General features: G+C 40.1%; 1 protein-coding gene across 1 annotated transcript in view; it reads left to right on the forward strand.

The window, feature by feature from the left end:
* Nucleotides 1-14,870, forward strand: part of LOC150087041 (vacuolar protein sorting-associated protein 26B-like) — a 302,718-nt gene that overhangs the window by 165,226 nt on the left and 122,622 nt on the right. The window contains exon 4 of the mRNA XM_090371779.1: nucleotides 6,991-7,147. Within this exon, the coding sequence (XP_090227905.1) occupies nucleotides 6,991-7,147 (157 nt within the window). The remainder of the gene's footprint in view (nucleotides 1-6,990; nucleotides 7,148-14,870) is intronic.

The raw sequence follows: 14,870 nt of genomic DNA on the forward strand, positions 1-14,870 counted from the left end.
CTTGTACTGAAGAGAAATTTGGACAACAGGTACAATAAAGAATGTGCTCGCCATTTATTGGAAAAAATAAATTAGTTACAAGATCTGTCACTGTATGCCGCTTAACTACCTTAGTTATGATTATGCAAATAACGCAAGTTATTTGCATAATCGTAAGTTATTGCCACAGCACCACTACTCAACTCTACTGTACTGTATAAAAGCAAAGGTCTCTTCAAAATCATACAGTAGATGTTTGCCTGCACTACAGCAGCAATGCCAACAACGTTGCAGGAAAAGGCGCTATTAGTGAAGTTGATCCTGTTGAAATCAGAACTATCAGAACAGCAACAATGCAGCTGCGGCTATAAGAGAATTCCGACATCAGAAGCACATAAGACAGCACAAACATATGACTGTTTGTGCTGTCTGCAAAATGATTGCGAAATTTGAATCGACAGGACATCTTGGTGTTCAACCAGTAGGTAGAGGTCGAAAACGAGTGGACTCTTCTTGTGTTGAAGATGTGGCTATGGCTGTTGTGGATTTATCAAGTCGATCTCCATGTGGTAGCGCAAGTGTGTCAGCTGTTTCTCGTGAAGTGGACATGCCTATTCCACTGTAAGGCTAGTAATGCGTCAGGTGTTGTGGTACTATCCTTACTAGATGCATATGCTACAGCGGCTAAAGCACGGAGATGCAGATATTCGTTTCACATACACACTTCAGTTTCTGGCATGAATGACAGTGGATATCACTTGGCCATGGAACATCCTTCAGAGGGATGAAGCCCACTTCTGCTTAAATGGACAAGTGAATACACACAACTATCGCATTTGGGCAACAGAAAACCCTTGAGTTTTCCGAGAGGTCCCGTTGCATTCTCCAAAAGTGACAGTGTGGTGTGGTTTTACAGCCATATTCATGATTGGGTCATATTTTTTGGAACAGGTAACACCAACTGGACCCCGCACCTGTTCCGTCACTGGACAGTGATATTGTGAAATGTTGGAAAATTTCGCAATACCAGACCTGCAACACTGTTGAGTGCCTTCAGGATACCATATTCATGCAAGATGGTTTGCCACTGTTATGTCGAAAGATTGCTAAGGCAACACTTTACAGATGAACGGGTCATCGGCCGTTGTTTTCAGACATCTTGGCCACCCCGATCACCGGACCTCACCCCATGAGATTTCTGGTTGTGGGATTTTTTGACGAACCAGGTGTATCGGGAAGGATGTCAAACTGGCAGATCTGAAGGACAGCATTAGTCGTCATGTGCTGGCTATTCCAGTTGACATGTTACGTTCTGCTGTAGAAAATGCTGTTCTTTCAATGGAAACTGTTGTTGACTAAAATGGAGGACACATTGAACAATTGTAGTGCTGTTCAAGTGATTTGTATTGCCACAGTGTCATATAGTGACAAATTTTGTAACTATTTATTTATTTTTTTTCCAATTAGTGGCGAGTGCATTCTTTCAAATACAGATATATACAGTTATACCCAGTTATTTATTAACAAATAAAGTACAAATAAAATAAAATAAGAGTACAAAACCGGTAGCTTTCGGAACACGTGTCCCTTTATCAACTGATAAGTTAATATAAAATTTGAATACATTACAAGCAAAGTGTGGCACGTTAATCATGCGTCATTGTTGTAGCACGGACGTGTGCTGCTTTACGCCAATGATCATCCATCAATAAAACGGTTGTTTCTAGGATGGGATGTAGACGCATGCCTTTCTGGCGATTTAATGCCTTAGGATTGTTTATTATGTTTAGTGACTCTAGCCATAGGCGGTGGCGAAAGTGTCACGCGTGGTCCACTATCTCAAAGTCGCGCTTGGGGTCAAGATCGTGGTTGGTAGCCCAAAAATGTTCTGCGACCGCGGACTGGTCAGTTTCGGCAAGCCGGATTGCTCTGTCGTGTTCCGTGAGGCGATCCTGGAGACGTCTCGATGTCTCACCTACATAGCAACTGTTACAGGCCCTACAGGTGATACGGTACACTACATTGCTGCGTAAGACAGGTGTGACAGGGGTCTTCACGCTGGAGACAAGTGAACGTAGGTTCCTACCGGGTAATTGCACACATTTGATGTTGTAACTTCTAAGGACCTTCGAGATACGTCCTGACACTCCTGGATAGTACGGAATGTAGGCGGACGATATGCCGACTTGCTTCGGAGGTCTTGGGTTGGATGTAAGTTCTTCTGCCTGTAACAAGCATCTGTTTAGTACATGGGATGGATAACCGCATCTGGTTAGGTCCGCCTTCACACGGGAGATCTCGTTACGTCTAATTGTGTCGGTGCTGGAATGGCTCCAGGCCCTGGAGAATATGGTGCGAGCAGTGCTGTTGAGATGGCTTGGAGCGTGGCCGGACCCGTAGTTGGTGAATTGACCGCACCACATGGGTTTGCGGTATACTGAGGTCTCTAGACGTGGGCCTACGCGATGCACTAGCACGTCCAGAAACGGGAGCGAACCGTTCACCTCTGATTCTACGGTAAACTTGATGAAATTGGATAGGGAGTTGAGGTGTTCTAGTAGTACCGTTTCAGAACCACGTGGTATTATGGTAAAAATATCGTCGACATGTCTACACCACGTTGTAATAGGTGTAGGTGGGTTCCGGTGTATCTGCTCCTCCAGATCTTCCATGGCGATGTTAGCTACTACGGAACTGACAGGGGCACCCATAGCAGTGCCATGTACTTGTTTGTAGAGCGAGTCTTCAAAGGTGAAGATGCTGCTAGAGATGCATAGGTTGAGGGCGGTACAGATGTCATCAGTGGATAGTGACGTCCTGGATTGGAGGCTTAAGTCGCTCTCAAGGAGCCTTCTGGCGCAGTGCACGGCCTGTTGGACGGGAATCGAGGTGAATAAAGAAACCACGTCAAATGATGCCATGACAGAGTTGTCAGGGATTGAAAGGTCCTTAATGAGGTTAATGAATTCACTGCTGTTTTTAACGGTGTGAGATGTATTACCTATAAGAGGCGAGAGGAGGCTCGCGATATGTTTGGACAGTTCATACGTTGGGGCACTGCAGCAAGACACTATAGGTCTGAGAGGAATACCCGGTGTGTGGATCTTTGGTAATCCATAGAATTGTGGTAGTTGGCAGCCAGTAGCACGTAGAAGATGCTGAGTCGTGGTCGGGATCTTCTTATCTTTAAGCCATGCGTGGACAAGTTTATTAACATTTGCTTCCAGACATTTCAAGACTTTAACGGGAGGATCAGGTAGAGGTTCATATACGTTAGGATCGAGTAATAGGGTCAAGGCTTTCTCTCGGTAGGCTGATCGGTCCAACACAACAGTCCGGCGCCCTTTATCCGCAGGAAGTACAACGATGGAGTTGTCTTTTCTTATAGATGACAGGGCGGCACGCTGGCGGTGGTTGAGGTTTGAGTACGTTTTTCGAGTGTTGCGGAGGATTGCGGCAGTCTTGAATCGGATCTCGTTGGCAGTTTCTTCGGGAAGGTTGGTAATACTGGCTTCTATACCCATAGCGAGCTGTGTGATGGGAGGTTTCGATGGTATAACGGCGAATTTCATACCGTTTGATAAAACATTCAGCTGCTCGTTGGACAGTTTTTTTTACTTAGATTCAAGACGAAAGAAGTCATGTCGCTTGAACGAGTGTTCGCCTTTAAGGAGTTAGCTTCTATGCTTAAGTTTATGAACTTGTGCTGTTGGCGTAAACGGTAGGTATCCGAGGTCTGACTAGCCCGATGGCAGATGGTATGTATAAGGTTTGTAAATACGATAGGCGAGACCTTACCTTGTAGATGTTGTAACAGTCTAGACTTGTTGTAGTCAGCGTTCCTGATTTCACGGTGGAGATGGGATATCCACAAATTTAATGTGCGTAGGCTGAAGTTAAAGCAGGCACGATCCATGTGAGAGTTGTGGAACGGGGCTTTGTAGCGGAACCCTTTAGGTATGATTCGATTGCTTTTGCATCTGTGTGCGAAGCGTAAATGTTGCCTGTTGCGGGCTATTGAGAGGAAGGACTTTTGTAACTGCACACAATCGTTGTAGGTATTATGGCCATAAAGTGATCGAATAGTAACGAATGGGCCTGGAGTACTGGGGTCCATAGTTTCAAATACAGATATATACAGTTATACCCAGTTATTTATTAACAAATAAAGTACAAATAAAATAAAATAAGAGTACAAAACCAGTAGCTTTCGGAACACGTGTCCCTTTATCAACTGATAAGTTAATATAAAATTTGAATACATTACAAGCAAAGTGTGGCACGTTAATCATGCGTCATTGTTGTAGCACGGACGTGTGCTGCTTTACGCCAGTGATCATCCATCAATAAAACGGTTGTTTCTAGGATGGGATGTAGACGCATGCCTTTCTGGCAATTTAATGCCTTAGGATTGTTTATTATGTTTAGTGACTAGCCATAGGCGGCGTAGAAAGTGTCGCGCGTGGTCCACTATCTCAAAGTCGCATGTGGGGTCAAGATCGTGGTTGGTAGCCCAAAAATGTTCTGCGGCCGCGGACTGGTCAGTTTCGGTGCCCCTGTCAGTTCCGTAGTAGCAAACATCGCCATGGAAGATCTGGAGGATCAGATACACCAGAACCCACCTACACCTATTACAACGTGGTGTAGATACGTCGACGATATTTTTACCATAATACCACGTGGTTCTGAAACGGTACTACTAGAACACCTCAACTCCCTATCCAATTTCATCAAGTTTATAGAATCAGAGGTGAACGGTTCGCTCCCGTTTCTGGACGTGCTAGTGCATCGCGTAGGCCCACGTCTAGAGACCTCAGTATACCGCAAACCCATGTGGTGCGGTCAATTCACCAACTACGGGTCCGGCCACGCTCCAAGCCATCTCAACAGCACTGCCCGCACCCTATTCTCCAGGGCCTGGAGCCATTCCAGCACCGACACAATTAGACGTAACGAGATCTCCCGTGTGAAGGCGGACCTAACCAGATGCGGTTATCCATCCCATGTACTAAACAGATGCTTGTTACAGGCAGAAGAACTTACATCCAACCCAAGACCTCCGAAGCAAGTCGGCATATCGTCCGCCTACATTCCGTACTATCCAGGAGTGTCAGGACGTATCTCGAAGGTCCTTAGAAGTTACAACATCAAATGTGTGCAATTACCCGGTAGGAACCTACGTTCACTTGTCTCCAGTGTGAAGACCCCTGTCACACCTGTCTTATGCAGCAATGTAGTGTACCGTATCACCTGTAGGGCCTGTAACAGTTGCTACGTAGGTGAGACATCGAGACGTCTCCAGGATCGCCTCATGGAACACGACAGAGGAAACTGACCAGTCCGCGGTCGCAGAACATTTTTGGGCTACCAACCACGATCTTGACCCCAAGTGCGACTTTGAGATAGTGGACCACGCGCGACACTTTCGCCACCGCCTATGGCTAGAGTCACTAAACATAATAAACAATCCTAAGGCATTAAATCGCCAGAAAGGCATGCGTCTACATCCCATCCTAGAAACAACCGTTTTATTGATGGATGATCACTGGCGTAAAGCAGCACACGTCCGTGCTACAACAATGACGCATGATTAACGTGCCACACTTTGCTTGAAATGTATTCAAATTTTATATTAACTTATCAGTTGATAAAGGGACACGTGTTCCGAAAGCTACTGGTTTTGTACTCATATTTTATTTTATTTGTACTTTATTTGTTAATAAATAACTGGGTATAACTGTATATATCTGTATTTGAAACTATGGACCCCAGTACTCCAGGCCCATTCGTTACTAGTGCATTCTTTATTGTAGCTGTTGTCCAAATTTCTCTTCAGTATAAGCCTTAGAACTTGCTCCAGAACCCTCTACATAGGGATACTTTAATTTTAACAACCCTGTACTGTGCCAGGGATCCTCAGGCAACTATCGTGATGGTTTCATCAGTGCAAGGTAAGAAAAGGAATCAAATCTATATTGATATGCATTGAGCTTACTAACTTTAAAAATTTGGTACACTTCATTTTTGGTATGGGTATCTCAAATATATGACCAGAACAGCCAACTGTAGCTGAATAGCATTCCTACTGATTGAGGTATTGTTTCTGTGGAACGATGGCTGAAATTGGCTTTGAGAATGGAATCAAGTGATTTAATTTAAATTATGTCACATTCTGAAATTATTAAAATTTTATTACAACCATTTTTCTTTCAATATATAGTTTCTTTACTAATTCATGGTGGTTGAAGCTAAAGAGCTATTCACCATGGTGAGTTGATATTTTAAGCTCTGATCTTTGACTGAATCAAACATTTATGGGATGTGAATTGAAAGAGTCATTTGAGGTATTAATTCTTCAGCATCCACATTAAAAATGTTCTGTTTATACTCCAGCATGGCACACATAGGTTAAAGATAATTTTACAAGAATGCAGTCATTATTGTATATAGTAGTCACTTTGGCTTGATCCTGATTGACTTAAATGAATGTACTACATCACTTTTATACTAACCATGTGTCCATTACTCTAGTTATGGGACATTTAGCAGGCAGTGTGACAGTCCCAGTTGCAAGTAGCATTTCATCATATGAATTATGTATTATAGTGGGTCAAGGTGTTGTGCCCTCTGTGGACAGTATAGTGGGTTTGCAACTTGTCACTAGTTTGGAGGGGTCATGGTTTGATTCCCATGAATGACTGGAGGAGTTTCTGAATTTCTTTTCACTTGAGGCTGTAGTGCAGCCACGGGAGTAGGATTCCCAATTAGTTATTTTGTATTTTTCAGCCTGCACGCATGTAGATCAACGTGTGCACGCACACACTTCTACAGACAATAATACACTTATACAGATATGAGTTATCCTTCAGAGCCATTAACATAATTTAATATAATGATATAATATCTTGGCCAAAAAAGTCTGACTTATTAGGTTGGTATTTGTATTTCAGTGATGAGTAAGTGTACATTATGTTGTTTTCTTACTTTTTATTTTATTTTTTTTCTTACTAGAACTGTATTATGACAAAGGAAATCACCATGAATTCTCATCTCTTGTTAAGGATTTAGCCCGACCTGGAGATCTCACGCAGAATACCACTTATAGTTTTGAATTCATGAACGTTGAGAAACCATATGAGTCTTACACAGGTGCTAACGTGCGTTTAAGGTAAGTTTACATTGTTTTTAAATTCAGGAATATACTTAATTCTTTAAGTATATTCCTCTTGCAAGGGATGGGGAGCAACAACCCAAGAGGACAAATATGAATGAAAATTATTTAATCTGTGTGGGCCATTGTGTATGGTTTTTGAGGTATGGTGGTACGAAGAAAGGAGTGGTAATCCTTTTTCTTTGTTAAAAATAGGAGCAAAAACCAGTTCCATTTTTGCCCCTATTTGTAGCAGATCCAGAGTGAGCATTTTAGACTGAGAGCACTGCTTTGATGAGTAACTGCTATGGCAATCAGCCGTCTATGAGTATAATGACATCTTGATTAATATACTATGCCTCCACACATTTATTAGTATGAATCATCAACTCTATAAGAAGAGAGAGAATTCTGTATGTAATGATCGTAGGATGTACAAGTGGCATCACACTTTACAATGTAAAGTGTTATATCTAGTGCACCTTTCACAAGGATCATTTGCCTCTCTTGTAATTTTATGAAGGTTATGGTTTTTTGCTGCCAGCTGATGACTCTGCACCATGACTATTCTTCAGGAGCCAATTTTGTCATTCTGCCCTCAACCTAAAGTTTCTGATTCCACGGGAGAGAATCCTGAACTTGCATAAACTTTACATCCAGACAGAACAACTCGTACACAATATATGGTGCATGACATCAGCACTAATTTTCATCACTGTTTTAGCTGGGCTTTAGGATGATATCTGGTCCTCGTATACTGTTTATTCATCTAGGTGATGCTTGCCTGGACCTCTTCCATAGACTTCCGCTTAACAAACCCCTGCTGTGTCTGAACTATTATTGCAGTCTTGTCTAGATGATCCTGCAATGCTTCTTTAACCAGTGACTCCATTATTTTCCCTGGAACAGAAGTTAAACTATCAGATCTGTAATTACTCGTGTCACCTTTAGATCCCTCTTTGTGAATTGGAGATACATTTGCACATCTCCGTCCTTGGAGACATCTCCTGAATTCCAAGGATGCTGTCAAGGATGGGTAAGGGTTTTCTTACATCCTTTGCTGCCTCCTTTAATACAACTCAATAGATCCCATCCACCCCATGTGCCTTTCTTATGTTTATCTTCAATTTCTTCTCCACTTTCTCACAGAGTTCCTCGTGTGTGGAAGTAGATGCAAAATACTCATTCAGTTTGTCACCTACCTGAGCAGGATCATCAACAGTTGAACCATCGATATCAAGTGGACCAATCTGATTTATCCCCTTCCTTCTAGAGTTAACATAAGTAAAGAAGTATTTGCTGTTTTTCTTTGCATCCTTTGCCAAATATTTCTCATAATCTCCCTTCACTTGCCTAAACTCTTTTGTGACTTGATTACAGACTAGCTTATAACTGCCACATGCTTCTGTGTCGCCTGATAATTTATATGCATCCCATGCATTTTTCTTTTCTGCCACGAGTCTCATTAGTTCATCCGACATTCATTTAGTCCTAAACCTTGAATAGTATTTCTTGGTTGGTATGAAAAGCCTAGAAGCTTCCAAGATCAATTCCTTGAATGCTTCCCATTTAGAATTTGCTGTCAGTAACATGATTAGTTGGTCCCACTGTATAGAATTTAAAAGCTGTCTGCATCCAGTAGTCACCTTTACAAAAGCAAAAACCCTTCCTTTTATCCCTGATGGTACTACATCTTTAAGTAAATCCCACATCAGCACACTGCCACCTAGTGGTTCCTTTTTCTGCAGATTATTAATTATTAATATTCACTGCTAATAATTAGAGTATTACTCACTCTAGTTGCCTCTCGAACATGCTGCTGTAGAAAACAATCTTCCAATAAATCTACAAAAGCCTTGCTAGTGTGGAAGTTCTAGTCAGTATCTGGGAAGTTAAAATCCCCCATTATAAGACAATCTGATTTACTGGCCCACTCTATTTCTGTGTACAGTTGTTCATCAGAGTCACTCCTACTCTCAATTTTGCTTTCCCAATGCTTATGTCACATCAGACTGACAGAACATTGCACTGTCACCCATGTCAACTGGATGCACTTTAGATTTTGTGTATTTTAACTAAAAGCATAATCCCTCCTCCCTTCCTATCCTGTCTATACTTTCTGTACACATTGTACTCCTCAAATTCTATTTCTACATTCCTTATATCTGTGTGACACCACATCTCTGATATCCTAACAATATCTGCCTTTGATGTCTTGACCGGCGCTTAAAATTCATCAAATTTATTTACTATTGTACAAAGTTTTCAAGCAAAAATCATTTCGATACTACTATATGATCACATTCACTAAATGTTTGAAGGCCACTGTTGGAGAAGAGAATCCATTTTAAGGAATTTTGGAGATACATTTAATGTCAAGAATGCAATTAGTAACATTGCCGTTGTCTGTGATGAAGTCAGCTCCTACTTTAATGAATTCTGCATGAAGTTATGGAGTAAGTTGCCAATTTTTCTGGATCCAAGGAGATGGTACTTCAAAAGATGCAGAAAAAGTGATTGCCAGTTAAGCAGTTAGTTGTGTGATGTTGAAAACTAGCCCTCAGAGGAGTTATCTGATGAGATGGAGAAGAACCCAAGAACTTCAACATGAATAGTTTATTAATTTATTATTATTATTTTATTTTTTTTTTGAGAGAGAGAGAGAGAAAGAAAGAATCTTCCTTGTTGCAATAAAGAATGGTTTCTACCAATCTTTATTGCTATAAGGAAATCCATAGAGAGGAAGAAAGATAGAAGGAAATCAACTGTAGATTAATGTTGCAAGAAGGATAATGCCTCCCGAAATCCATACCCTTCAACTCTTTTTTCAAGGAATAAATTGATTAAATGAGAATACAAAACTATGTAGATAAACATGAATGTATTTCTTTGTGAATTACATATGAAGGAATATTTGTGGCAGGATAATGTGGAGGTGGTTTGGCCTTTGTTTTAGGAGCTGCCTTGCTCCCTTCTCCTTAGACTTTAAAAGACTGAGATAAGGCCTAACTACTATAGATTTACTGCCAAGGTACGACAGCTCTACCTGCTTTCTCTTTAGTTGAAAATGAGTTTAGTGCTTGAGTTTGATTTTCTTGGAAGCAGTTGTCAATTGTAGCATGCAAATCTTTTGTTTCCTATCCGTAATTTTCTTATCCATTACACTTTTAAGGAACCAATTAATGATGGTTATTGAGGATCCACTGCACAGCAGTATATGTCTGAGTGCCGGGCGCCTCCGTAGCCAGGTGGGCAGGAGCAGCAGTATGTGGCACACGCTTCTTGATTAGACCGGGGTTCGAGCCTGTGAGCCACCAAATATGGAGGATGTGGAAAGGTCAGGGAATGATGACCACATGTCCCCGGAGCAATATGGCCTTAGTTACTAATTCTCCTAAAATCCAAATAACAACAACAACTGAGTGCCAGCAGCACTTACTTTGAGCACCTACTCTAACACTTTGTAGTGAAGTTAAAATTAAAAACGCAATGGAAGACTGTATTCATGCTTTTCAAATCCTGTTGTAGTTTTTAGAACTGCATAGGCTGCAAACCTTATGCTAGTATAATGCAGAAATACTTTTAGTACCTTATTAGATATTTTTGACCAAGATTTATTTTGCCAGTCATTGAGTTGGGTGTGCGGAGTCGTTAGACCCTGCACAATTTTTAACCTTTTTGCACTTTTCAGCCACCCTATCTACTCAGTTGAAACTCAATTTAAAGAAGAGTGTTTTCTTTAATTTCTCTGTTGAAAATTCAAGAAAGCTTTGATAATTATTGAACAAAGTGATGGGTTGTAGGTCAGGGATGACCAACTGAATTTGTGATGCGATCTACCATCTCAAGAATTTCATTGCATATGGTTAAAAAAGTTAATCAACATATTGAAAAATGTTGTTTATAAATTTTAAAATTAAATACAATTCAGAATTCTTATTTTAAATTCATACATATTTAAATTTTTAATTTATGTGAAGTTTGTATCTTCATATCATCTGCCAAGCTTTCAAAATCGGGGATATACTGCGATAACTCCAGGGGCTCACATCTGGTGAGTATGGGCTTGGCAAACCCAGGGTCCTGAGCTGGATATCATTCTTTTCTTTCTTGGTGATTCATTTCTACTTCTTTCTCTCTCTCTCTCTCTTGGGTAACTTTGGAAATTTTTTTTTTTGGCTGGTGCAGCATAATCCTCAGGCTTCCTTGCACCATATTGCTAATAATAATAATAAGGCCAACCATAAAGAATATTCTGTATGCAAGTGTGTAAGAGTAGAGAAATTCTTCGTCTTTGTTTGTATAAAATATGAAAAGGCCAGATTCACATAGATATGTGGAACCAAAACAGAAATTTAAAAGTTCAGTACATTTTTTTACATTTGGATACTTTTCTAGGCAAACATATTTCCAAAAATCTTTTTCTGATGATCTGGCTCTTAGGAAGATATCATATTTCGCAATGTAATAATTTCATTTTCAAGTAATATTTTTTCCATGTAAAAAATCTAAGTGATTTTTTTTCCTGCAATTTGTTTCATATCTGAGTTGACATTAAATGGATAAGAATTATATTGAACAATGTAGCTGCTGATAATGATCTTGCATATTTGCAAATTGTTCGTTTTTTTTTTTTTTTTTTTCCCTTTGAGATCCTTAGCCATTGCCGAAAATTGATATTTATATGCAGAAATACTACTAATCAGGTCACTACATTTTTATTTTTTCCTTGTAATTCCAAATTCAGATCACTGAATTTACTGCTAAAATCTGCCAAAAAAGCTAGATCACATAACCACTCCATACTTTGTAGCTGCTGATAATCATCTCCCCTTTGATAAACAAATTTTTCAATTTCATTCAGCAAATTTCGAAATCTCTTTAGAAACTTACTCTGAATCAGCCACATCTGTGTGTAATATCAGATCTGGTTCGTTTATATCGAGTTGCATTTTGAAAAGTCTCCTTTGAAGAGGAGACTTTTCAAAATGCAAACTTAATCTTGGAGTATACTAGGTTTTTCATACCAACGAAGAAATACTGCTTAAGGTTCAGGCCTAAATGGAAGTCAGATGAATTAATGAGGCTCGTGACAGAGAAGAAAAATGCAAGGGATGCATATAAATTATCAGGCGACACAGAAACCTGTGGCAGATATAAGCTGGTCTGTAATCAAGTCACAAAGGAGGTTAGGCAGGCGAAGGTAGATTATTGTCCTCAGATGGAATTCACAATTTTGAAAGCTATGTCCATAACACTTTTAGTATTTAATCTTTTGCTGGCTAACACTTCTTTGTGGGTGATACAGTGGTAACTCAAAAAATGTGGGAATTCATCAGTTAGAGTTGTGTGATGTTGAAAACTAGCCCTCAGAGGAGTTATCTGATGCGATGGAGAAGAACCTAAGAACTTCAACATGAATAGTTTATTTATTTATTATTATTATTATTATTTTTTTTTTTTTGAGACAGAGAGAGAGAAAGAAAGAAAGAATCTTCCTTTAGGAGGGAGTAGGTGATGAGAGTCTTGTCAATCAATTCAACCCTGGAGAGATTGTGCGAGGCTCATGGGGTAGAATTTTTTTCATCATGGTGTGTGCTTGTTAACAGGAGAGACTGCCTACAGGGATGGGGAACACTTAAATAGAAAGGGTGTAAGAATATCGTGGAACAGTAAATACATGGGCTGTGTTAGGGTAACTAAGAGTAGGAACAGGCAAAGATGCCATGTGCATGTATACTTGCATGTACACCAATGCTAGAAGTAAAGTTAATAAATTTGATGTGCTGGTCAAGACATCAAAGCGTATATTGGTGGTATATCAGAACACAGATATAAGGAATGCAAAATTGGAATTTGGGGAGTACAATGTGTACAGAAAGGATAGATAGGACAGGAAGGGAGGAGAGGTTATGCTGTTAGTTAAAAAACACACAAAATCTAAGGAAGTGCATCCAATTGACATTGGTTGACAATGCAATGTTGAGTCATTGTGGTGTGACATAAACACTCGGAAAGGGAAATGAGAGTAGTGTGTTATAGGCCTAATGACTCTTATCAGTATAATGAACAGTTGTTCAGAGAACTAGAGTGGACAAGTAAATCAGAACGTCTCATAATGGGGGATTTTAACTTCCCAGATATTGATACTGATAAAGGTATTAACTGGAACTTGCAAGTCTTTTGTGGATTTATTGGATTACTGTTTTCTAGAGCAACACATTCGAAAGGCAACCAGAGGGAGTAGTACTCTTGATCTGATTATCAACAGTGATTATTCATGCATGAAGAATTTTCAGTTAAAGGAACCACTGGGTGGCAGTGATCTTATGTGGGATTTACTTAAAGATGTAACTACCATCAAGCAGAAAGGGAAAGTTTTTGCTTTCTTAGAGGTGATTACAGTGGTCTCCAGACAGTTTTTAAATTCTGTACAGTGGTATCAACTGATGATGTTACCAAAGGTGAATGCTAAATCGGAAGCCTTCAGGGACTTAATCTTGGAGTATACTAGGCTTTTCATACCAACAAAGAAATACTGCTTAAGGTTCAGGCCTAAATGGAAGTCAGATGAATTAATGAGGCTCGCGACAGAGAAGAAAAATGCATGGGATGCATATAAATTATCAGGCGACACAGAAACCTGTGGCAGATATAAGCTGGTCTGTAATCAAGTCACAAAGGAGGTTAGGCAGGCGAAGGTAGATTATGAGAAATCTTTGGCAAAGGATGCAAAGAAAAACAGCGAGTACTTCTTTACTTGTGTAAACTGTAGAAGGAAGGGGATGAATCACATTGGACCACTTGATATCGATGGTTCCACTGTTGATGACCCTGCTCGGATAGCTGATGAACATTGAGTACTTTGTATCTATATTCACGCATGAGGAATTCTGTAGGGAAGTGGAGGATAGACGCTTATTAAACTGTAGGGAGCTAAATGATTTTGTAATAACTGAGGGCAAAATGTAGGAGAAATTGTTAAAGTTAAACATAAGGAAGGTACCTGAGGTGGATCGGATCTATCCAGTTATATTAAAGGAGGCAACAAAGGAAGTAAGCAAACCTTTAGCCTTAATTAGGAGAGCATCCTTACACTCAGGTTAGTCCCCACGGACTGGAGATGTGCAAATGTATCTGCAATTCACAAAGGGGGGATCAAAGGGCGATATGAGTAATTAGTTTAACTTGTATTCCTGGGAAAATGGAGTCACTGGTTAAATAAGCATTGCAGGATCATTTAGACAAGGCTGTATTAATAGTTAAGACAGCATGGGTTTATTAAGGAAAAGTCTTGTCTGACCAATTTGATTGAACACTATGATGTGGTCACAAGGAACTGGATGCAAAAAATAATACTGATATGATATACTTGGATTTCGGGAAAGCTTTTTGCTACTGTTGCACGTGGAAGACTGCTGTACAAATTGGAGTGGTATGGCATTAAGGGCAAGTTGCTGCAATGGATAAAGGGATGGTTGAGTGGGAGCCTTCCCCTCTCTGCAGTCTGTGGCGTGGAGGCTCAGGATAGGCGATAGATTCCTGCCCATGGAGATGTTCCAAAACGTCCAGGAGATGGATGTGAACTACAAAAAGTTCATAGAGGACAAATCGTACAGAAGACGCATCATGAGGGAACAGCTTTCGCCTTCAGCTGAGTGACTGCCAGTGTCTTTTCATTGCTTTTCATGTTCTTTCATTTCCCATGTTAATATCAATTTTAAATGTAAAATATGTAATT

Source organism: Mastigoproctus giganteus, chromosome 4 (genome assembly GCF_048544385.1).
Source record: "Mastigoproctus giganteus isolate SK-2022 chromosome 4, ASM4854438v1, whole genome shotgun sequence".
In the NCBI taxonomy this organism is placed as follows: Eukaryota; Metazoa; Arthropoda; class Arachnida; order Uropygi; family Thelyphonidae; genus Mastigoproctus; species Mastigoproctus giganteus.